This window comes from Malaclemys terrapin, chromosome 1 (genome assembly GCF_027887155.1).
Source record: "Malaclemys terrapin pileata isolate rMalTer1 chromosome 1, rMalTer1.hap1, whole genome shotgun sequence".
NCBI classification, from domain to species: domain Eukaryota; kingdom Metazoa; phylum Chordata; order Testudines; family Emydidae; genus Malaclemys; species Malaclemys terrapin.
Window position 1 is genome coordinate 332,467,102 of NC_071505.1, and position 26,304 is coordinate 332,493,405.

A 26,304-nucleotide genomic window follows, 5' to 3' on the forward strand; every position below is an offset into this window, starting at 1 on the left:
ACTAGAGCGCTGGTCTTCCGAGGCCTAATCCAGTGATCTAGCCATTAGCCAACACTACCTGTATAAATACCTGATTTCTCAATCCATTTAAACCCAGAAGACCTGAATTATGTTAAATCTGACCTTCATGTGTCCATGGTAATGCTAAATTCATTGCTATGTAACAAATGAATGGCAGCCACCCAAGAGAGAGAACCTTTATCTTCTTGTTTGTTAGAAATACTTGACCTTTAGTATATAAACAATCCCCAGGATATAAAAAAACTGAACAATATGTAGCTTTTCCCAGAGCTCTATTTTGTGACCTGTTCTCTTACTACCCAGTATAAAGAAAGGGATGGAAATTGGGAGGCCATGTAGAGCATGATTAATACCTCCCAGTAAGGGTTCAGTTTCCTTTATACAATAACATTACAAAAAATGCTCCTTTGTTTTTGTCTGTTTTTAAAAATTAAACACCAGAATCAATCAGCAGGGAGACAGCTTACTTGAAAATTATCATGAGACTAAGCTCACCATCTGAGTGTCAGTAATGGGCCTTTACTCAGGCAAACTCCTACTGATTTCAATAGGAGTTCATTTGTAAAGACTGAGGCCCCGATTCTGCAATCACATCAACACCTGAGAAACATGACTCACTCAAGTAGTCCCATTGACTCCAATGGAATTACACACATGAGTAAAGCTAAGTACATATTTCAGTGTTTGCAGGACTAGGGACAGATTGTAGCCTTCATGCTTTGAACCAGTGGTTTTGGTACATTAGGATCTGAAAATGTTTGAGGACCAATCAGGTAGTATATTAAGTGTATTAGCAGGTTTTGGAAGGAGATGCTTCCGTACACTTTTACAAATTTAGTTGTCCGCAGGATTGAAATTTTTTTTCTACTGCAGTACATTGAAAAGCATATCACAATTCTAGCCCTAAATTTAGTTTAGCAGCTAGTACAAGGGAGCAAGTGATTACATGAGGATGAAAAAATGCAGCAGGCTTTAGGCAAGCTACAGTGTGGACAGTAGTTTCAGTGACTAACTTGTTACTGTGTTGCAGGCAGCCTTTAAGATTAATGTTTAGATTAGGTGAATCACGGAGTGACTGGACAGCTCAGAGGACTGTTAAAGGGATTTGGAGCCTTTCACCTGCACACACTATACCTGTTCAGTGGTGTGACAGGGTGTACCTGACCTTCTGAGACCCCCTGCTGGAAGCCTTGTGACCCTGCCACACCCCGTCCCAGAAAAGTGCAGTGGAGAGGGACCTCCAAGATGCCTAAAATGTCTGTGTGGGACACAGCCAATCAGTGCCCAGCAGGCTACTATAACAAGAGCTGCAGGACCAGAGTGAGTGCAGTTCCTTGCTGGAGCTGGAGGAGTATGGAGGGTGTGCTTGGCTAGCTGAGGGAGCCAGGACCTCAGACACAGAAGTGCTGGCAGAAGCTGGATGGAGCAAGACGAAACCCTGGGCTGGATTCTGGGACTCAATCAGAACAAAGCCCTGAGGTAAGGGTGAAGAAGGGGTGGGGCTGTGGGGAAGTGGCCCAGGGAATCAGAGCAGCAGTGCAGCTTAGATAAAGGGTCATGGCAGATGGCTGCTATCTACAGTGTCCGTGGGATGGGACCCAGAGTAGTGGGTGGGGCTGGGTCCCCTCATCCCCCCCATTAGTCACTGGGGGGAAGTGGCCTGGATTTAGAGGCACCCCAGAAGAGGAACTGAACCGTTTAGTGGCCCAGCAGTAGAGCTGAGGCCTGAAAAGCCTGGAGAGGTCGAAGACATTGCCTCCAGGAGGGAAGCCACGGAGTACAGCTCGATACCAGGGCTGAGACCATTGATAGACTACAGGACTAATTAAGGACCTGAGCCCCAGGAGGGCTACAGGGAGTGAAAGTGGAGGCTCACACACACTTGACCAGGGGTCACTCGTGAGAGATGAGTACATGCTATCAGAGGTGGTAAACAGAGAATGTCAATTTCCAGGCTGGTCACTCTTGTACCTTTCTCCATCCGCTTTAGAAGACTGATGGGAATAATTAAAAGAAGTATTTGGTTTGCAGGTACGAGTTGCATTTCATAATACAGAAAGCAACTACTTCTTTCACAGAAGGGGGTAGTTTGGGGATTTGATGCTTCATTTTCCCTTTTATATCCTACAATATTGCTGATGTAATATCAAGAAAATACATTTTAAAAAGTCACCAATTAGCTTTGGGAATCCCTACAAGTGCATTCTACAGTTTTAGGGGATATTGTATCTGAAGGGAAGGTGGAGGTAGAAGATCTCTGAAATAGATATTTTGATCCTTTATAAATCAGAGGCTCTGAAACTGTGGTTCATTGCTCTCTGGGGAGAAGTGGCTGATCACATTGTGTTTTCAATTGAGAGAAATTGGACAGATGGGGAAGAGCAAAAGTAGATAGTGGATAAAATTTTCAAAAGTGCCTTAGAAGTCCCTTCTGAGAAGGGACTTAGGCTGTGAAATTACTAAGATGCTTTTGAAAATGTTATCCAATGTGATTAACATTTTTCATAAAGAACAAGACACCTATTGCACTGAAGACAGATTTTGCCTCTGGATGTTAGGGAGTCACCGATGGGAGGGGAGGTTATTCACAAAATAATTTCTCCACTAAAATATGAACCACACTGTGGAACAATTTCAGAACTCATGTAATGTTGTTCCAAAGCCCCAAGAGCCTGAAGCTTTTATGAAAACATATTATCATTCCATAAACTGGATGTACCCAATATTATCTACAACAAATACAGTGCAACTATCTGGAAGATACATTTTATTTTTCAATCAAATGTTGGGTAGACTTTTTTAAGGAATGGAGTTCTGGACTGGGAAATAGGAGACATAGGTTCTAGTTCTGACTCTGGCCTGCTGTGTGTCATTTCACTGCACTGTGCCTCAGTTTCCCCATCTGTAAAATGGGGATAATGATAGTACCCTCCTTTGTAAAGTGCTCTGAGCTCTACTCATTGAAAGTGCTATATAAGAGCTAGGTATTATTGATCGCATAATTTTGAGCAACTTTTGAAAACAGTAAAAATACCCATGGTGCCCTTGGGTGATAAAGCAGTTGTGTGCCCACAGATGTGTGTTCCTGGCAGAGTCAAACCAGACTTTCTTGTAAGATTCTCTGCTTTGAACTTGGTGATATAAAACACTGATGTTACTTGATCTAGCTAGGGCAGAGTTAGAAGAGCTTCCCTTTGTATCTACTGTGTTTTTTCTCTGCTTGTTTTTAAGGTGTTTTTTAGCATGACCCAGAGCATAAAAGACAACCCACTATAAAAATGTAGATTGTTTACCAATGCTATATATAATATTGGTGTAAATAAATGTGTGAAATGCCTTAAAATATCTTATCACAGAAATCCACCATTTAACTTAGTGAAATCCATTACAATGGGATAAATTAATAGGTAGAAATGTTCAGTTGTCTTGAAAAAATAAAAAATAGGACACTATGCAGGTTCCCCAATGAATACACCTATCTCATTTATTAAATGGTTTTATTAGGTAGTAGCCTGCTATTTTGTCTTAAAGAAAAAGTAATGTGACAGAGATGCTAAATGGTGCATATACACTATCTGAATGGGTAAGCAATGCTATTTTGTTTCTATACAGAGAGCCTCGGAAAGTCATCCTTCACAAAGGCTCCACAGGACTTGGTTTTAACATTGTGGGAGGAGAAGATGGGGAAGGCATTTTCATATCCTTCATCCTAGCAGGTGGGCCAGCAGATCTCAGTGGAGAGTTGCAGAGAGGAGATCAACTTTTATCTGTAAGTATCTGTCATTTTTGCTGGCCAGTTACTAGTTCTTGTTGGTTGTCTTTTCATGTGTTGGGAAAACATAACCTTGGGTTTTCATTCAATGTTTCACCCATAGGACAAAAGGCTGGACCCCCTTCCCAGCCCCAAATAGTACCTGGAAGGGATTCAAATGTTTGGAAGATTATATTTTATTCTATAGACCACATGACATATCTCACCATGTATTGTGTACAGCGTATGTTGTAAAAGATTTAGCAGCATTTCTTTGGGAAGGCCTGCATAACTCACTCAGGGCTTTGCCACAATAGAGTAATGTGGTCATTCCAAATTCATGCTATAAAGCTTTAGATCACATTGCGCTTGTGCACGTGTGAACGTATATCCATCTTTATATAACATAGTATAGAAAACTAATAACCCTGCGGTCCCATGGATTGGGAAGATGATAGACATGAGTGGACAAGATTTTCAAACCAGCCCAATGCCCCTTTAGACACCCAGGCTTTGTCTACGTTACAAGCTAGGGGTGTGATTCCATTGCTTGTCTACAGACACTTTTGCCCGCTCTCATCAAGCTAGCATGAGTATAAATAGCAGTGTAGCCACAGCAGCATGGGTAGTGACAGCGAAGACATGGGTTAGCTGTCCAGACTACAAACCATAGCGTACCCCATGACTTGACACGGCTAAGCTGTGCCTCCGTTGCCATTACCTGTGCTACCATGGCTATGCTGCTATTTATACTCATGCTAGCTTGTTGTGAGTGTACATATATATGGGAGTATGGGAAATCACACCCCCTAGCTCACAGTATAGATGTAGTCTCAAATAAAGGCCCAACTTTCAAAAGCTTTCAAAAACTCATTGTGACACTTATGGCCAGATGTTCAAATAAAGTTCAGCGTATTAAGGTGTGAAGTTCTTCTGAAAATCTATCGAAGCGTGTAAAATGAGTTGTGGGCTGCTGGACACGTTTGGAAGCCTGGCCCTTAATTAGGTTCTAAAATAGAACTGAGCTATTTTGAAAACCTGCCCACTTACTCTGAAATTCTGGCCGCAGTTGTGGGTGTTGAACACGCTGTGTAGCCATTTATAGTTTGCTCATCATCACGGTCTCTGCTGCTTGAACTGGGATTGCCACACCAAGGTCTTAAAATTGCATGTTTGTTTGTGACAATATAGTTTTATAGAATATTATGTTGTCACTTTGTGAACATTTCAGGTAAAATTTTTGAAAGTGTTGAAGAGATTTGGGACCCTAAATCTTACTGGTGATTAATGGGACTCAGTTCCTAAGTCACTTAGGCCCTTTAACCTTTTTTAACCAATAGTCAATAATACAATTTTTATTTTATGATTTATACAGTGGGTCAAATTTGCCCTCAGATAGGTGTGTGCATCTTTTTCAGAGGGTAGGCTCTCACCTGGTATATTTTAGTACTACGCTGTGGCTGTTTTTCTGAAGTTGTGAGTGGCATCCTACAAAGGCACTTTTTATCCTTCATTGTTTGAATGAGCAATGAGGTAATGTGCAGCTGCCTGTGAGTGCTCAGACTGGGGAAAAAAGAGAGGGTACCTTTTAACATACTTCTGGTCCTTGCAAGTTACAAAGACAACTTTCGTTATTCACAGGTTAACACTGTGTCTGGTTGATTAACAGCACTTTATTATACACTGTCTGGTTTTGGCCAGCTCAGCTCCATAAGTACAGATCAGCATCTTCTCAGAAAAGATCGCTTGGTTAGCAGTGTCCTTTTCCTTCCCTGTTGTTCCACTCTTTAACATGCTCATGTGAGTGCAACTATAGAAAGGCCTACAGTAATCAAATCTTTTACATCAAGTACCATAATGTGCTTTCTTTCTCTTTCATACACTTCTTCCAAACAGGATAGACAGAGGCAGAGAGAGCTTCTATCTTTTCTTTTTCCTTCTTTGAGGGAAGAAATATTGAGAATTGGCAGTCTAGACCACGTGCACCATCTAGTGTATGTTGAGCTAATTAGCAAATTTCCAATACAAGAAGAGGTTTAGCTACATCGTGTTCATTATTTCTGTGCTTGTAATGAATTCGATGGGAGCTCTGCAATTCATTTTCCATTTTTAATGGATAAAAGATTTTGTAGCCTTAGGCTATATTTTGCATACATAGTCTCATTAGCATTCTTATAGTTCTCTTTCATGTATATATTGATAGTGTGCAATTAAGAAATAGAGTGTTTATGTTTCAAGGTGTACTCAATAATTCAACATATGATTTGAGTGTTCTGTACAAAGAGGATTTTAAATCACAATCAAACTTTCCATAAAGTATCCTCCTAGAATAGTTGATCATATGGTATAATGAAGATATACTGTGCGATTCACAGGGCCTGATTCTATGTAAATCTAAGAGTTTATTTGGCCCTCATCACTATGCTGAGCCTGTAAGGGTGGTCTACCTAGCTCACATACTTTATACAGCCCCATTATTGTAGTACCTGAGTACGTTACTTCATCGTCTTTAATTTAAACTCACAGTACCCCTGTGAGGGAGGGAAGTGCTATTATCCCCATTTTACAAATGGAGAAGTGAGGCACAGACAGAGTGACTAGCCCAAGATCACATAAGAAGCCTGTGGCAGAACAGGGAATTTAACCCAGGTCTCTAGAGTTCCAGGCTAGCTCCCTAATCACTGAATCCTCTTTCCTCTGAGTTTTGTGGGTGCGATTTTTCTGGACTTTGGTGGGAATACCATGCAAACCATTCTAGCAAAATCAAGTTAGAGCTAGCAAGTATAGGAATATTTTTTCCTTTATTACTTGTGTGAATTTGTAATAGATGATAGAAAAGGAGCAGGGCCTGCCTTTGTGGAGAGCTGACATATTCTGTTGGTACCAGGCAAATGAATTTTGAACAATTAAAGGGAGATCATCTTGAACCATGATTATGATTTATATGCAGATAGTGCTTGTTGTACAGAAGGATCCCAAATACTTTTGCAAATTATTATATAATGTCATGTTGTGTATAAATGAAGACTGTTTTATCCAGTTGGAACTGCCAGGAGATTTAAATAGTCAGAATGTAATTATCCAACTTGGAACTAGGCCAGGGCGTGATATTCTGCAGGGTGAGGACAGTGGAAGCTATTTGATTGTTTATTGACCTGAAGTGGTAAGGGTCATTGTGTTACGCTTCATCCATCGCATCGATTGAAAGAATATAACCTTCTTTCAGTAAGTAGGTTGATTTTTGGTTCCTTACTGTTTTCTCAGCGTCTCTTTTTTTTTTTTTTTTCTTTTGGATCTCTTATCTGTTCATGTTGTCTAAACATCTCTGTATGATCCCTTTTCTGCTTGCTTTGGGGCTTTGGGGAAAAAGATGTGTTCTTCCCTCAAATTAGCTAGCATGTAGAAAGTTACATGAGGTGAAATCACAGAGAAGACAGGGCAGTTTGTAGTTTAACACAATTTAGCAGGTCAAGGTAATGGCAATGGGGAAGCCTGCGAACTGCCATGTCTTGATTAGGATTTTACCTTGTGTTATTTACCATGTCTTAGCGAGGGGCGGCTCCAAGCACCAGCGCTCCAAGTGCGTGCCTGGGGCGGAAAGCCGCGGGGGGCGGCCTGCCGGTCACCATGGGGGCAGCAGTCAGGCAGCCTTCGGCGGCATGCCTGCGGGAGGTCTGCCAGTCCCGCAGATTCGGCTGCAATTCGGCGGCGGGAACGACAAAGCCGCAGGACCGGCGGACCTCCCACAGGCATGCCGCCAAATCCACGGGACTGGGGACCTCCTGCAGGCATGCCGCCGAAAGTAGCCCTCCCTGCCGTGCTTGGGGCGGCAAAAAAGCTAGAGCCGCCCCTGGTCTTAGCTAACATCGTAAACAAACCCATTCAGTGTTTGATGGTTGCTCTCACAGATTCCCACGGGTGTAAATACTGTCCACCAGGAGTCAAGTTCCTGCTACATAATGTATGCTTAAAGTTACATTCAAAAGGGAGTTTGAAATACCATATGGTGTTCATAAGATGACACAGACATTCCCTCCAGGTGTCACAGGGGATAATAGCACTTCCCTCCGTCACAGGTGTATTGTGAAGATAAATGCATTAAAGAGTGTGAGATAGGGGCCATATAGGTATCTAAGGTAGATATGTTGTAGTTTTACAAGCAGTCCTATTACTGTCAAAAAGACCTAAACAAACTGAAAAAGTATAAAGATTGTTTCTCTAATCTTTTTCAGTGACAATCATTTTACTTGTATCAAGAGCAGGTGAAACTTTCAGGCAGATGTGGGAGAATGCTGACTTTACAATTTGGAAGACATCTGCTTCCAATGGCATGTAGCTGAGTTTTTTGCATGTTGAAAGATTCATGCAAATTGATGATGATTTCCAGCCTACTGCTCTTTTAGTTTAATGATGCTGGCAAGCCCTGGATACATTTATTTAACCTTCACAAAATTTGCATGTATTTAATAGCACTTTGCCATTTGAAATTCAGGCTTATGCGTTAGTCATATCTCAACTGGATCATTGTCACAGTTTCTTGGTTGCCCTTCCTGGTTCATCTGTCATGGGTTTCCAGTCTATTTAAATTTTCATGACACATTTGTTCCATTGCTCTGTATTATCTTGTCACCCTTTGCTGTAATTGTACTGGCTCTCCGTGAATCTAAGGATCAGATTTAAATGATTGGTATTAGCTTTTACAGTACTTAACACTTCAGTCCTCTTACATTTACATAGCTTACTTCAAATATGAAAGCAAATAAAACTCATGGTGGGAATATGTAGCTAGATCTCATTACTAAGATCCTGTTCCAACCATGCTTGGTGGTTCCTTGGCCATATGAGACTAACATTGCTCCTGAAGCATAAGCAACGCAAGGTCACAAGTAGGGATTTTAATCCTCACTGGCTTTAAAAAAACTGCCATGAACATTTAAATGTTAGTTAAATGTATTTTCTGTTTGGTTAGCTATATTATCTGGGACCATTGTCTGCAAAAGCAGATGTGAGATCAGAGCCTTTCCCAGTATGGTCTGTTCACAACTTCTGCCCATCAGACACAACTCAGAAAAGTATCTTTGACACTTATATTTATTTTTAAATAGACTTAAATAATAGGCTGTGATGCTGCAGCAGTGGAATTTTTAAATTTGATTTCTGTGTGCTTCACAGCAACCTTGCTCAAAAGCGCCTGCTAAACATATCACCGTTGCTTTGGCATTTACTTGGCATACAAGTAGTTGATTTGTTCATTCAGCAGTATGGGATGGAGATTATTACCAAATTAGACTTAATGTATTTCCCCAGGCAATCATAAAGCAAGGCACCGCTGAGTGACTTAGTTTCAAACATATTATTATAAATCCATTCCTCCGTACTCAAACCAAGCAAAGTTCATGCCAAACTGCATAAGCCGCTTCCAGAGGTGACTGACATTAGAACATTGGCTGATGCAGGATCCCCCTTTCCCAGTATTCTTAGTTGTCACATACACCCCCTCACAAACACCCTTCCCTATCTGAAGAGGAAAGAAAAATGATTTAAATAAACATAGCAACCCTGATTTACTGAATGACTGACTAAGTTTGATCAGCATTTCCCTCAGAGAGGAATGGTGGCCCGCTGAATAGGGCCCTAGCCTGGGACTTGTGAAACCTGGGTTCAAGTCTGCCATAGACTTCAGTATGACTTCTGCAGGTTGGGGGGCAATAGGGAATTGCTATTTCACAAATGTATTGGGAAGGTAAATACATTAAAGATTGTGAGGTGCTGTGATACTGTGGTGATGGGGGCTGTATGAGTACCTAAAGGCTGGTCTACACTGAAAACTTACATCAACATAGCTATGTCTCTCAGGGGTGTGAGGATGTAGCTGTACTGACCTAACCCCTGGGTTAGACAGTGCTAGGTCAATGGAAGAATTCTTCCCATTGACCTAGCTACTACCTGTCAGGGAGGTGGATTACCTACATCAAGAGCAGAACCTGACAAACTCCATGTCCTGGGATGAGCCAGTACTCCACATGTGAAAATCTGTGGCCTTTGCAGACGGGAGCTGATTTTAAGAGGTGCCTACTTTAAAAAATCATGAAAGTGGTCCTGTCTCCAAAGCTGACTGGCATTCTCTGTGCTGTATACCAGGGTGGGTAGAGCACCTTGGAGTGCAGCCTTTGCAAAGCCCCAAAGTGCCTGATGCCAAACAGACACTATCCTATTTTACACAATCTCACCTTAAATGTATATGGTGTGGTGATGATGGGGAGAGGGGGTTATACTGTAACATTTTACAGTTGGAGGGCCAAATTCTGCTCTCACATACACTGGTGAAATCCCACTCAGAGGGGATGGATGGGGTGCAAATCATACAGAGGGTTCACTTCTGAAATGAAGCCACCTCTGAGGTTAAACCATGGGTATTGTTTACAGTGCAGAACAGCTCGACAGTTCAGGACTAGAAATGAATATGCCTTTATTTGTTTGAAAATGACGAGGAAATTTAAGGAGACAGATTGTAACTATTTTAGTTGGGATTTGGCCAGGAAAATGGGAATTAATGCCCCCTACAACTGCAGAAAATGCTGTTGGATATAGCAAGAGCGCAGGAGGATTAGGGGAGAGAAACTCAATGAGGCTCTCATTATGATGGACCAGTAGACCAGAGGTCCCAACAGGTGCTTGGGGGTGGAGGTGGGTCAGGGTGGATAAATATCAATGATTTATTTAAGATGGGATTTTTTTATTTATATCAAAGATTTTTTTCAGTTAAATACAGATTTTTTTTAACTATGTAAAATTAAATTTGAATTTGATATCCTATGTTGACGTATAAACTTATTATGATCTATTCAAATCATCTTAATGAAATAAAAAGTAATGTGAAGCAAGTACACATTTGCTGCTGAAGTTTTAAAGAAAATCAAAGCACGGAACTGCTGGAAGCCACTGGTTAAGCACTTGGAGTCAGAGTTTGCGGAAGTGCTACACCTGTTTTTGACAGCAGGTGCAGAGGTAATGTTGTCTTAATTTCAGTTTATTCAGCTAGTTCAGTTCAGTGGCTAGTTCATTCAAATTTAAGAAACCAATTGAGAGAGAAAAAAGCTGGGAAGCATGTTTTCCTTCTCCAATCTATGAACAAAAATATGACCATAACTGATTTTAATAATGTAATGTATTCAGAGGATGAGATCTACTAGTTCTAAAATCTTGAAGGACGCAGTGGAGAAACAATCAGTTCAATTCACCACCTACAACTAATAGTTCCTTTGTTTAATAAATGTTAGCTTTAAATGCAAAACATGGTTTGATAAAGTGTTTTTTTATGTATCCAGCACATTTAAGGTAGTTTTATTTAATCCAAAATAAATAAATAATGTGATGTTTCTGTGCGTTTTTAATGGGATTTGAATTTTCATGCAAATAGAGCTTCACACAAATTGCATATAAAAATTAATAATTTGTAAATAAGAAATTCATCATTTTCTAACATAATAAAAATTACATTTATTTAGAATCTTAATTTTTAAGTTAAGATATATATATTGCTTAAATAAATGTGTGTATGTATATAGTGTATTCACCTGGTTATCAAAACAAAGCACCACATTTACTGTAAAGGCTACGTGGTTACCAACCAATGAGATCAGTTTCTTTAGGAATATGAAGTACAAATGAAAAGCATGATTAAAATTAGTGATTTAAATTGAGGTTTCCTGTTGGCTGATTAAAATCATGAGGAGAATTGGTGATATAAATCAGTCCATCCTGCTGGGTCAGGAGTGATCACCGTGTCCTTCCTTTATTGCTAAATGGGAGGGTGTAGCCTCACAATATGGAAAGGCAGGGAGAGGGTCTAAGCAGGGAATGGGTTTGAGAACTCCTGCTCCATATGGGTGGGAGGGGGATTTGGCCTCCAGGATTCCCAGATCACTGAGACCAACTGGAGGCTGTGGTTCTCCCCACCATTGTCAGCACCACTTTGATGAAGCTGTAAATCTTTTAGTCTCCATCAAAACTTTGAATTGCCCCCTCCACTGAAGTATGGTCATCCCATGCTCCTCCTTCCCCCTCACCCATGCAAACTCCAGAGACGCTAAAGAGGAATGAAGATGGATGCTAGTACATCTCCCCCTTCCTTTTCTCTTCCCCCACCTACGCAGCACAATTTTTCTTTCCTGTTGTCTCTCTCACCCAGCACCAGATACAGCTTCCCTTTACTACTCCACACCCATGGGATGGACCTTCAAGGTCACATCCAATGTATCCACTCTCCACCATCCAAGGCAATTGTTCTTGTGACAGCAGCTGCCGCAAGGCTGGCTAGTGTGTCCTCAGATGCAGCAGGTGCTGCAGGGAGAGGATTTAGCATCTGCAAACACAGATGTAAGCTTCATCTGTGCAGTACTTAGGGGCCCTGTATATTAGGAGCCACACAGCAACTGCTGTCACAGGAGAGAAGCAGAACTGCTGCCTCGCAGGAGGGGAGTGTAGCTCCTTATCTACAGCCTGGAGCTGAGCCCACCAACCTGCTGCACATTTGAAGAGCTCAAGCTTGGGTGGAGAGATCAGGTGCTGGGTAGAGGAAGGAAAAGGGTTTGTCTGTCCTACTCCATAAATCATCTTCTAGATGGGTTGGGGTGGTGGCTGTTGTATTAATTTAGATGGAATAAAGGGATCCAAAAAGTCAAAGGTGTTAAACCAGTCACTGTCCAACCTTAAATAGTTTTAAACCAGGTTCGGGGTTTGGGATACAGAGACCTCAGCTTTCTTAGTTCCATGGTGAACGCCATTAAAATCGGTATACAGCAAAGAAGGAAAAACAGTGAAAGCATTTGAAATGTAAAGTATTAAATAAGGCTTTCATTTTAGCGATATCCTGTTCCTTTTCCTTTAGCTGGAGAGAATTTTTGCAAGGAAAAAACCCATTGTTTGATGCCTTTTAGAAGGCATTAGATATGATGATAATAATTGTCCTTTTGGGGGGAAAAGAGAAAAAGGTAGCTGAGATGGGCTAGTGCTGTTGTTAAAGTCTTAAGAAGAGAAACACACTAAAGGGGAGAGAAAAGAACAGCAAAGATAGAAAATGCAGCTTCTGTCTCTGGTGCTGACTCTCACGTGAAACCTCACTTCTGGAAAAGCACAGGCATAACATGCAGTCTTATCAGCTACTCCACGATCTGGCAAGCTTGTGACAGTGGCAGGTCTTTTAAGTCATAGGTTTTCTGCAGTGTAGCAAAATATGCAGTCTTGGCCAGCTAATCCAGACTCCTCTTAAACAGAAGGCGAGAGAGAGGAAAGCGAAGAAATAAGGTAGAGAAAGAAAAAGATGCACTAGGGATGAGAGGGCATGGTGACAAAAGTCTGACATTGTAGATGATATTTGGGATTTCGCCGGAAGAGGTGTCAGTGGGGTTCCTCTCCCTAATCCAGTATGGTCAGGAGCCAGGAGACAAAGGTCTGGGGTCTCAGGAGAAGGTGGGCGCAGCAGCCGTGATGGTGAAGTTCACTCCAGTAGCCGATTTGTCTTCCACAATCTTGCGTTAAGAACCCCAAAAGGGAGCGGTGGGTGGAACAGCCCGTTCCCTCAGTATTTTGTCCACTAATTAGATCTAATTTGACACATCCATTTCTATTAACTGATGTATTGTTCTACATTTTTCTTGTTACTCGTGGGGGAATTCTGTGCCAAAAAAATAAAAATTCTGCAACAAAAAATTAAAAATTCTGTGCACAATATTTTAAAATTTTGCAAAATTCTGCATATTTTATTGGTCAAAATAACACAATATAACACACCAGTTTCAATTATTTTTGGTCATTTATTTCAAAATATCTGTCAGCAAGTGTATCTGTAACAATACAGACAACAGAAAAGATTCAGGAAATGTTTTTTGACAAATAGCTTCCTTACTAGGCATATTAATACAGAATTCTGAGTAATTCATTTAAACTACAATACAGAACCATATTTCCCGCACCCCTCAGAAGCAGGGCAAAGGCTTGGGGAAGTGAGAGGTAACGGAGGAGCTGAGGGAGAGGGAAGTAATTGCTGGGAAGGAGCCTGGGTGTGAACTTGGAGGGTTGTTGGGTATGGGTTGGAAAAGTATGGAACAGGTTTTTTGGGGGGGGACTGGAGAAGGATTGTTAGGGAGTTTCCCCCCATGCAGACCCTGGCTGACTCCTAACCTCTCCCATTCAGTCAGGCACATCTGCTCCTGCACCCCCATGTGTGTCCCTGCACCCTCTGTTCACATGTGTCCCTCCACTCCCACTCAGACACCCACTCCCACATCCCATGTGGCCCTGCACCCCCTATCCTGTCCCCATGTGTCTCTGTGCCCCCACTCAGCCACCCCCCTGTTCCTACATGGCCCTGCACCTCCACTCCCATTCAACCCCTGACCCAGTCTGTTATTCCCCACTAGCCCTTATGAACCCCTGTCTGACCCCTCAGCAGCCCCACACTGTCTGTCTCCTATAGCTCCTGTCTCCTGACCTGGTCTGACAGGCGCTGTGACGAAGGCACTACAGGCTCTTTCTCTTGTCTAGCTGGCCGGGAGCTGCTGCTCTGGTCTATTGCCACAGCGCCCTCTGGTGGGCAAAAGGTGGAACTGCAGCAACTTTCCAGCAGAAGCTTTTTTTTCTGTGCAAAGAATTAAAAGTATGCATGGCTCATTAATTATGTGCATGTGCAGTGGTGCAGATTTCCCCAAGGAGTATCTTGTTTACCAGGCATGATCTCAGCACAGTCTTTGAGTTATATCAATAGGCCTGTGGTTTCAATTTATTTAGTCTTTCTGTCTTGCTTTTTTGCACATTTTCCCATCAACATTTGTTGTTTATAAGTTATTGTAACGCTTTATAAACTTTCACTCACTTTTCCAGTTGAAATCACAATTAGGGTAAATTTGTAGGCCCAGTTATCACAACAGAGCTCTGGCAGAATGAGAGAGTGTGGGTAGAGAGGGCCGAATTCAAAGTTAAATTAGGACTTTTCTCAGCTTGTTATGACTTCGTTCATGCTCTTTAAAATGCGACCTGGTGGGTGAAACACTGGACTTGAGACTCAGGAGACCTGTGTTCTAGTCCCAGCTCTGCCACTAGCCTGCTGTGTGACCTTGGGCAAGTCACTTTGCCTCTCTGTCTCAGTTTCCTCATCTGTAAAAAGGATAATGGTACTTACCTCCTTTGTAAAGCACATTGAGATCTATTAATGAAAAGTGCTTTATAAGAGAGAGGTATTAAAACCTGAACTAGTTTCACTAGGCATGTTCACAGTGTGTGGTAGAAGAAAATAAATGTTATTGTGCACCTTAGTTTTGTGTAGTGTTAAGCTAGGTAAGATGTGCCACCACGTTTCTATTTTAAGCAATTTTGATTTAGTTTGTAGAGAAGGTCACAAAAATTCAGGTGAAAGTTTTTTGCTGGAATTTGCCGGAATGGGAATGTTTGCAGAGACTGTTCAGTTTTGCCAAATTTCCTCCAAAGTTCTGATGGAACCAAACGCTCATGGCAGATTTCGGAATCCTGCCTGGTTTTCCTCCACCTTGCCCAGCTGACGCCTCAGCAGCCTACCTGGGGGGCTGCTGGGTAGTCTGGACTTCCATGGTATGTAGCTCCAGGACATATCGTCATGGGGACTGCCTTTCGTTGGGGAGCCAACGGTGTCCAGGGTCTAGGGCAGCCTGCCAGGCAACGTGCCCCAGAGCCAGACCTCCAGCCTCTTTATGAAGAATGTCAAATGTTTTGGTTTTGTTCTGAATCAGAACCCAACCACATTTTGAAATAGTGAAATCCTCTGTGGAAAAAAACCCTCCTCTCTACCCCAGCTCTGTTGCCTGGTTGGTTCTCACTTTTCCTGTGATCCACCAGATGGCAGCAGAGGATTGCTGTTCTGCTCCAGCTGGTCCAAAATTACACAATTCGTCTTCTGTTAATGGAATAAGTTACACTATTAAAACCAGTGATGGCCATATTTTGATTTTAAAAATTAATTGAATGGAAGATGTATAATATTTATGAAGCTTCTTTACAGCTATCATTAGTCTCTTTAAATAAACTGTATGCCCGAAAACCATGAAATAAAAATCATTGAATGCCATTCAAGAGGCTTTTGATATGTGATTCAGCTTGTCATGCCTGAAACTAGAAGCAAAAATTGAATGAAAAGCAGTAGAAATCCTTTTATATTTCAAAGTGCAGCATAGTTGAATTAAACTGTAATGCTAGAGATAAGGTAGGAGATGTTTATCACATCAGTTTATGCTGATGTTTTCTTAATAAATGATGTTTAATAGTGGAAACTATTTCTCATATTATTCATTATATTCTTGTGAATTATCACTGAACAAAAAGCTCCCCTACTTTGCTTTGGTGCCCAAAGAATATATGAAAATATACAGTACTTCATTCAAACCATACATTCATCTGTCTAACGAAATAAATGCTTCATATGGTGTAGCTCAAATAATTACCTGTCAAATTAAACACATCAACACCAGCCTTGTTATTATTATGAATAATAACTATACATTAGCATCTAGAAGCCCCAGCTGAGATCAAAGTCCCAGTGTGACCAGCTCTGTACACCGCTATAGAGTGTTTTTCCCCACAAGAGCTTACTGTTTGTATAGTTGGAGAACTCCCTTACGAAACTCCCTGTTAGCATAGGGTTACCATACTTAACAAATAAAAAAAGAGGACCCTCCACGGGGTCCTGGCCCCGCCCATTTCCCACCCCCAGCCCCGCCCCAACTCCGCCCCTTCCCCAGCCCAACCCCGCCCTAACTCCGCTCCCTCCCACTCCCAGCCACGCGGAAAGGGCTGCCCGAGTGCTACCGGCTTCACGGTTTGCCGGGCAGCCCCCAGACACTGCGCCCCTGGCCGGCGCTTCCCCAGCACAGCTGGAGCCCGGGAGGGGAAGCGCCCAGCCGGGGGCTCAAGGTCTGGAGGCTGCCCGGCAAACCGTGAAGCCGGTAGCGCTTGGGCTTCGGGCAGCCCCTATGCCTCCGGACCCTGCGCCCCCAGCCGGGCACTTGCCCTCCCGGGCTCTGGCGGCACAGGGTCCGGAGGTATGGGGGCTGCTCAAAGCCCGTAGTGCTCGGCTCTTAAACATATCCGAAGAGTCGGGGAGGAGCAGATCCGCCACAGCTGGAGGCTCTGCTCCTCCCCTGACTCTTCGGCTCTGTTTAAGAGACGAGCTGCCCCAGCGCTACCGGCTTCAGGCAGCCCCCGTGCCTCCGGACTCTGTGCCGCTGGAGCCCGGGAGGGGAAGTGCCCAGCCGGTGGCTGGGGTCCGGAGGCAAGGGGGCTGCCTGAAGCCCATAGCGCTCGGGCAGCTCGGCTCTTAAACAGAGCCGAAGAGTCAGGGGAGGAGCAGAGCAGCCACGGGAGGGGAAGTGCCCGGCCGGCATTTTCCCGGACATGTTTGGCTTTTTGGCAATTCCCCCCGGACGGGGGTTTGATTGGCGAAAAGCCGGACATGTCCGGGAAAAACCGGACGTATGGTAACCCTATGTTAGCAGCCTCTGTTCGCAAAAGCTCCCTGGTCGCTTGTGCGCTGCTTTATAAAGCCCTGGCCTGTATGAATGCCTCGCCCACTGATTAAGGCTCAGCCACTTACCAGAGGCTTCTAGCTTTCAAACCTTCCTTTGAAGCTCACAGCTTCCAACTGCCAGCCACAGCACACGGTCCTTCAAACAAACAAACAAACAAACAAACAGAGTGACAAACACAAGCTCAGCACACAGCAAGTAACTCCCAAACACAAACACACACTACAGACAGTCACTTACCCCAAAAGGGTGCTGTATTGCTCCTCCTTCACCTGGAGAATTCCCTTGCGAAACTCCCTGTTAGCAGCCCCTGTTCGCAAAACCCAGGAAAAACTTCCTAATGGTAAGAATAGTAGACGGTGGAACAGATGGTCTAGGGAAGTCATGGAGGCTCCTTCACTGGAGGTTTTCATAAAGAGGCTGGATAGCCATCGGTCTTGGTGGTTTAGCCACAACAAATCTTGCATCTTGGCAGGAGTTAGACTAGATGACCCTTGTGGTACCTTCTAACCCTATGGTTCTATGATTCTATCACATAATTAAAAATGGTATTATAATGAATAGGCATAAAGGCAGAGTCAAGGCTAACCATTTTAACCTTAATTTCTAGAATTCCTAATGTTTGTGTATAGGTGTGCTTGATTTCTCAACCTTAACATAAGTTTTTAATTAATGTGGTGGGGGGGGTTAACCATAGGGAATAAAAAAAAATAGGATGTGTGAAGGATGTAAATGGAAACTGGCTGTGAAAAGGAACGAAGTATCACTCCTAGGTCTTTCAGCTTAAAAACACAAAACAAAAACACTGACTGCACCTAGCTCCAGCCAGCAAGGGACCTGTCATTTGGGATAGAGTGCGGTTGGGAGACTGAGATAGGGATAGAAACCACACTGCACAGGAGAAGGATGGCTATGTCCTGTGGTGGGATCTGGAGCTGGTTGGATGAGATGTTTTGTAGGGGAGGGTTGGAAGGAGTCCCACCAGTTCCTAAGCATACCATGGGCTTCCAACATGTTGTATGTAGCGTTATTGCTCGGCTCTTACAATGAGGGGCACAGGAGAGACAGGTAGGTGGAACTAGTACATATTGTAACTTGGAGGTAAATTGTTTCCATCTCTCTCATTGTCCTTCCTGAATTAATTGACTAAAATAAAATTAACTACCTTCTATAAACCTTGTTCCTTTGCCTATTGTTCCTACTTAGCACAAGTCTGGAATGATAGACGGTCAAAGATGGGTGGATCCTTCCCACTCCTGTACCATCAGGATCAAACAACTGCAATTTGGGAGAAGGGGCTAGCAGGGACATACTGTAGGATTGGCAAGTAGGCACTGCTAGCCTGCCTGTGGCAGTGGTAAATACCTGATACTTGAATGCTCCCAATCCTGCACTGCACCTGGCCTGTTGTGCATTGCTGCTCCTTGTAGGAGGAAGATAAATCCTTGCAATAATCAGCTTGTGCCTTATTTCTCCTTCTGTGTATTGTCCTGCTGTCATTTTATGAGATTTTTCTTTTCCCTCTGAACAGTTTAAACACTTCTCCTCCTACACAGTGCCTTCTCACTTCTCCTCCTACACAGTTCCTACCTACCGTCTTTCCCACATCCATAACAAAAATAAAATATGCATTTTAAAAAACTGTAGCTCACTGTAATTCCTGCTGCATGATTTGTTGCATATTGAGCAAGGTAGAGTATAGATGGTTGGTGCCTATTTAAAACATAGTGCAGCAGATAGACTTGACCTTCAGCTACCTTTCCCCTGATATGATGCAAAGGAATGTTCAGCTTTTCTAAGGAAAAAGCTGCATTTTATTCATGGTGGAAGCTTTAAAACTGCTAGTGAATTTTGTTGCTTAGTCACAAAACTAAAGGGGAAAAAAGGCAAATGTCATTTGGTTTACTTCACATAAAACATTTTCTAATTGCTACCAGTACTGGAAATGTTTGACTCACTTAGGGCCAAATCATCTCCCTTGGGCAAACCCAGAATAGATGGACTGTGTGATGGGCTGCTCTTTGGGGCAGGAAATTCACTGGCCATGGAGCATCAGTGCTGCTGCATCATTGCTAGTGTAGTGCCTGGGGGCTGGAGTAACCTCCAGGCCAGATGTTCCTCCAGCATTTCAAGCAGGACATATTTGCAGATCCATTGGCCGTGCCCCTAAAATGCTTCTCCGTGCTACTGTGGATGAAGCCCTGCCTAGAAGTCTGTCCTCTTAATTAGGGGAAACCACTCTACTTCTGCAGCTTTATGGACTGCATGTGCCCAGGCAGGTGGGGCCAAGATTTTTCCCTTATTTAAAAAAAAAAAAACATTAAACACGAATACTTATCCACTAGGGAAAATGCTAATTAGCCAATGTAGGCTGGAACCATGCGAACGTGTTTTGTATTTGTGACATCAGGTGGTTTATATTGTCATTGAGAAAAACAGCAATTTATACACATAGTTGCTGTTCTCGTTACGGAGTAGCACACATTCATCCCAGTGCAATGAGATGAGAATAAGGACTGGATGTAGTAGTCACGCAATAGAAATGGCACAGTCCTGACTGGGTCATTTCAACCTGGGCTGGCTGTACTAGAAAATCCTGCCCTGGCAGAGATGGATCAGATGGTGGAGGAAAATAGGTAATTTTTAGCTCTGATTTGTGTAGCTGATGGGCGGACTGTTTCAAATTTAGTGATGAAATGACCTTTCTGTTTATATTATACCCGAAAATAATTTTTCTTGTGAATTGTGTGCTCAAGAAAGGTTCTGGCTTGCCATCCCTAGAGCTGTAACTGCTTAATATCTCCACAAAGCAGGCACAGCCATAAGCATGTGTAGCGCAAGATGCCTTGTAATGTCAATGTGGGGCTCTCGGGATCTCCAGTGATGGGGTCAGATAAGTGCCTAGACAGATTTTCAGTGTGTCTTAATACATTGTTCTGGTGTGTTTTTATCATCCAGAGAGGAGAAAGACGATGAGGAATGAAGTCTGTAACAATAGCATATATTGACATTTTTAGCAGAATTTGAGGAGATATTTAAACCCAAGTCGGCAATAAAAAAGCTAAAAGTTGATCATGATGATTCAGAAAGAGTGCAAAAGGCAAGGTGCCTGTTCCCCTAGGCAAGCAGTGAGGTGGGATCCATCTGTCTGACACAGGGTCATGGGCCATAGGTCTTACAGGTGGGCCCATGCACCAAGGCTCCCAGGAGCATGTCAGGCAGGAGGTATAGCTAACTCCCCCGGCTGGTTTGTGTGCATGCTGTGTGCTGTCGGCAGTAAACGCTGGCTTGGCAGATGGTGGGCACAGACATTGCCACTTCTCAGAGGAGCAGCAAATTTTGTTCCATGGCTCAGTGCTGTGAGCCGCCTTGCACCAATATGATTCCTTTGGCAGAGGACCCACCATGCAGCATGTCTGCTTTCCCTCGCTGTGTCACATGGGGCAGGGTTTGGCATATCTTGGGATTACAGCTACGTAAATTAATTTCCAAACAAGGTCTGTTGGCATATGTTAGTATGTGTTTATTTTCATGAGATATAAGTACTGTATTTGCCTACAAGGTGATGAGTCAAGAGCTGATGGAAAGGAGCAAGATCAGCTCACTCACTCAGCATCCCTATGCAATGTGGAGATGTTTAAAGGCACAAAGGGCAGTTAGGCACCCAGCTTCCATTGAAAGTTAATAGCAGCCTCTGACACTAAAAAATCCCACCAGCATTTCTAAGGTATGAGGCACCTCTGAATTAACGCCATCATCTGGGTCTTTCCATCTGTCCTCATCTGGTCTCTCTCTTTCTTTATATTGCAAGCTTCTTGAGGCAGTAAGCATTTCCTTTTGAGCACATGATTAACATGTAATAAATAATACTAATAATCCTACATGTGTCTTACTGCCAAATAGTATTAGCTATCAAACCTGTCAGTTTTATGTCACACAAAGCCAGTCCCCTGCAATCTTCTTTTGCCCTACCAGAGAGGCTGGGTAGTGGAGCCATGATGAAATCCTTAGTTGCTTCCAAAACATTCACTTTGCAGTTGCTTCAGTGAGTAGAAATGATCTTTCCAATGACACATTGCTTGCTCTTCAGCTCCTAATGATCTGGGAAGAGTTCACATCCAGTTCAGACAGGCTGAATTATCCAATTTTATTATAAAATTGTCAGATAGAATTATGTCACATCTGATATATTGGTGCGTCTGCAGCAAGCTCTTCTCCTCTCAGTGTTCACAATCTTACTGTCCGGCTTGCAGTGAAGAGAGCATAAAAACATGAAAATCAAAATTGCTGCAGAAAAGTAATAGTCAGGATGAGATGTCTGCAATTCTGGGCTTTGTTAATTGTAAGACCTGCTCCGGTTTGGATTTTTGGGCCTTACTGAGACAGACTTGCTGGTTAGTTCTTATTGGCTCTAATAAGCTACATTCTAATTTTCTGAACTTGAGACTGGGGAGTATGGAGTTACTAGGGTGACCAGACAGCAAATGTGAAAAATCGGGACGGGGGTCGAGGGGTAATAGGAGCCTGTATAAGAAAAAGACCCCAAAATCAGGACTGTCTCTATAAAATCAGGGCATCTGGTCACCGTAGGAGTTACTCAGATCATCCCTATCACATAGCCCTACCTTTATAGTAAAAAAAATGAATCACCTATGGCAGTTTTAGTATAAAAATTCAGCATTTATCATTATGTCTAGACATAAACATGTGCAAATAGATACACAAATCGGAGTGCCAATGATTACCCCAATCAGCCTAGGTTCGTAATGACACCAGCTGATGGCTGTCTTGCTACTGTAGTTTTTCAAAGGTCACAGCATTATGTTCTCTGTTAACATGGGAAGACGTGAGGACTATCAGTTGGAGATTAGAGAGAGGAGTGGGGGTGACCGGAAAACAATTCTGTTTCATGAAAAAATTGCGATTTTTGAAATTTTGTTTTATTCCAAAGCAGAATGAAAATAAGACTTTTCAAAATATTTTGTGAAAAAACATGAGCGAGAAAGAGGGAGATCCACCCCAGAATAGCCAATAGCTTCTGGCTTTGGATAGGTTGAGAACCACACCTCCTACTGAAGTCAGTAGGAATGACGGGCACTAGGTAACTGAATCTAGGTGACTAGGGTCAAGCATTCTGAAAACATGGCCCTCAGTGACTTGCCCAACATCAAACAGTGAGTCACTGCCCAAGCTGGGAACAGAAACCAGGGTTCCAGAATCCCAACTAGAGCTGGTAGAAAAATGCTGTTTTGTTAAAAAACAAATTGCTTCATGGATATGTATTGGTTTTGACGAAAAATTTTTAGGGAAGGTCCACGGTGGAATTTTGAGAAAGAAAGAGAGACCCCAGAACAGCCAATAGCCTGGTTGCTAGGACACTCACGTCAGGCAGGGAAAACCCAGGTAACATCCCCGGTCTGAAAATGTGGGTGTTGTCCTCGCTTTTCCTCAGTTTACCTATCAGTAAGGAGGGTATAACAATGCTAGTTATATAAACTGAGTTAGGCCAGTGCGTGAATGTGTTTGTAAACCCACCAGACAATCAGAACAGGCTAGAGAGTGTATTTTTATGTTCTCCATTTTAACACAAATTCTTACATTCTTTCTTATTAACTAATTGATTTTTGATTGATTATTGAAAGTGAATGAATGATAGTGATAAAGAGCAGATATTTATATTTATTTAACACATTAGTTAATAAGTATTGACCTGTGCTGTTAGCTACAGTGCTTACCATATATGCTTTTTTTAATTAGTATTTAAATTTGGTAGCAGTTGGTTTAATATAAAAATACATCATCTAATCACTACATCGAGACATTTGCAACTAAATAAAGAACTAGGAATGCTTTTGATCACCTCATGGTCACTGGATCAAATCCATTCTAGGTTAGTAATGACACCAGCTGATGGCTATTTAGGACCTGTGTTCAGGCCCGGTTCCAACAATCAGACGTGGGCTCGGGTTTGAGGCACATTGGCTGGGCATCGGGAAGCTTGCAGTGTCGCTGCTCATGCTACAACTGTTGTGTGGATAACTAAATTACTTCAGTCTACAAGGCTGTCAATGTGTCATCATTCACAGATGTCGTGTTCACATGGAAGATAACTGACAACAATAAGAGGTGTTTCTCTGAAGTTTGGGAACAGGAAGAAAATATGCCTTTGCCTAAGGTTACAGGGTAGGGTGACCAGATGTCCCGATTTTATGGGCACAGTCCTGATATTTGGGGCTTTGTCTTATATAGGCGCCTATTATCCCTCACCCCATGTTCTGGTTTTTCACACTTGCTGTCTGGTCACCCTATTACAGGGGCAAGGGGCACTGTTTAGAATGATTTACATCATCTGTCTATAAGATGTAGTTAGTTGTTAAGGATGTGGGGAATTTCCCTGACTATAAAGGAAAGTTTGCAAAAATCCAGTTTACTAATGATATTTTATTCTGAATATTCTAGCTGCCTCTGATGCTACTAGTATTTTGGCACCACATTCAGGTGACTCAACCTCATCATAAAAGTTAGAGATGGGAAACGACCTGTTAAGTCATACAGCACCTTCCCCCGCAGTGCTTCTTGTTCCTCGGTGAGAGGAAATTCTGCGTCTGGAAAGGCCAGCTCATCGGAGCATATAGACTGGCTGACTAGATCCAGGAGCTATAACTCAAACTAACCCAGACCTGAAAAATTCAAAAAGTCATTGAAATAAGTGGTCCATAAAAAGAGATGGGACAGGAGCAGGGTGAAGAGAGGAGCAGGCACAAGGATATTATTATTGTTTCTGGTAGCTCCTACAATGTGCTAGGCACTGTACAAGCCCAGAATCGTGCACGGTCCTGATCCGAAGAAGCATCCATCCAAAGAGAGAGGATGAGGGCACAGAAAAGAGAATGAATTAACTGCAGAAGTGAGAAAATGAGAGGACAACAGAAAGATAATAAGGGAAGTGCGCATGAGAATGTAAGTGGAAGAAAGTGAAGTAGAAAGAAGGATCTTCCCTCTTTTTTTACTGCTAAGCAGCCTTTTTCATGTAAGAGACAGAACCTGGCCTTTGTAACTCAAATAGAAGGGATGCTGTAGCAGAGTGAACTTCGGTGCCCCTTCACCGTGGTGGTTCTTGCGGTTTTTTGAGCTGTCCAGGTGCTGTGCTGGCTCAATGGGTGCTGCTCTTCTCTGTTTGTTTGAAGACTTTTTCAGATATTCAGCCTGAAGATAACTGTCTTGTCATTGTTTTCCAAAAAGAGCTTTTCAATATTTAAGGCTGTTCTATCTCAGCAAAGGGCTGTGATTTGGTAGTGTGTGCGAGTTAGTTAGAATTCCGGTTTCTACTTCCTTCTATTAAATATAAAAAGTGTCATAGGAATACACATCATTGTGTATAATCATCATGTAACTTTCCCATGGGCAGTCTCTTCCCCTTGCACATTTAAACATAGATACAGTGAGATAGGCATAGCCCTGCATCGCCCACAGCCCCAGAGGATTTGTGCTGCATGCTCCCCTCTCTGTGAGCAGCCACCTCTGCTGGCCACGTGACTGGGGTGGGGAAGGAACATGATCGTGAGGGAAGCAATTACCATAGGGGTGCTTGGAAGAACTGTAGCTGTGCTTAGTGGGGCTGCAAGAGGAGATGGGCAGTGCCCTCCTTTGGTGTACAGAGTGGGGCTTCTGGCCCTGAGAGTTGAGTTTTGTTCCAAGTTGTCTTGTCTCATCTTCCGTCACTCAAACTAATTTTTTCACGAGTTCAGCAAACCGAAGAACCACAATTTGAAAAATTTGCTCTATTGTTCCAGCCCGAAAGTGTGCAGTTTCCTTGCCACTTGATTATCCCAGTAAAAAGCATCAGGCAATGTTACTGACAGCTGAAAGAAGAAACAAAAAGCAGGCTTTTGTTTTCCCTTCAGAGAAGGCAGCATGTTTCTCTTTTCCTTTACAGCTTACCCAGGGACTCTGAGTGTTCATTTAATTGCAGTACAAACCCAAACTAAAGGTAGCTTTGATACCATAGATTACTCCGTCGATCTTTGAATTTGAATGACCTACATACGAATCAGGCTTAGGCTAGCACAAGAAGAAGAGACATCCAAAGACTTTAATTTGTACAATTCAGAGTTGAGCATACTAATACATGCTATTTGATTAAATATTTTGGAAAAAATGTAAAAGTATATGGTCTGTCCAAGTCTAATGATTTTACCTGCCTGTGTATTAATACCAGATCTGTTGGGGCCTGATCCAGTGGTCACTGAAGTTAGGAAAGGGCTGATTTAAATATGGTTTGCATTGGTCCTTAAAGAGTAGTGCCTACAATTCCAACTACTGTGTTTAATTTGTATAATTTGCAACAGGGCTAGGGGTGTAGCTAAGAAAAAAATATGTTGCTCAAAATCAAGAGGCCAGTTTGCCAATCTCAGATGAAGTTTTGTTCTTGGATTTTTGAATCATAATCTTTCATTACATTGTTGTCTTTCTACTCTCCTTTCACCACAGCGTGCAGAAGAGAGAGACAGCTGTATAAGCTGCAGGCTTTTCTGATTTCCATTATGTCAAATTCATTTTGGAATTAGGCATCAGAAACTGTGCAGTCAAACTCATTCTGGTGTGGGGCATTAGGATTGTGCAGTCAGGCTCAGGGCGACAGTGCTTTTTTTGTAAGAAGCAGTCCCGTGTTATAAAAGAAAACAACCAAGTGGCACCTTCAGAGTGCCTTAAACTTTCTCTGCACTCACCCACAATCACACCTATACACTTTTAGATACGTGACTAGTGCTCAGTTCATTTGTTTGTGTATTGCTCCTACCTGGCATAGCATTCTAGGTTCTTAACACCTAAGTATTTAAACAAATTTAAATTGGAAATTGAAAATAGATTTCACAATTTGCAATTAAATAATGGTGCCATGCAAAATGTTGCCTTACACAATTGTCTTAATAAGATCACATGGATCAAGAGGCAAGGCATGCATAAGTGGCAGGGGTAAAG

The 26,304-nt window shown here is 42.6% G+C and overlaps 1 protein-coding gene across 11 annotated transcripts in view; it reads left to right on the plus strand.

Moving 5' to 3' along the window:
• Window positions 1–26,304, plus strand: part of DLG2 (discs large MAGUK scaffold protein 2) — a 1,481,925-nt gene that overhangs the window by 1,161,810 nt on the left and 293,811 nt on the right. For all 11 annotated transcript variants that reach the window (XM_054015731.1, XM_054015732.1, XM_054015733.1 and 8 more), the window contains one exon: window positions 3,634–3,790. In XM_054015731.1, coding sequence (XP_053871706.1) covers window positions 3,634–3,790 — 157 coding nt within the window. The remainder of the gene's footprint in view (window positions 1–3,633; window positions 3,791–26,304) is intronic.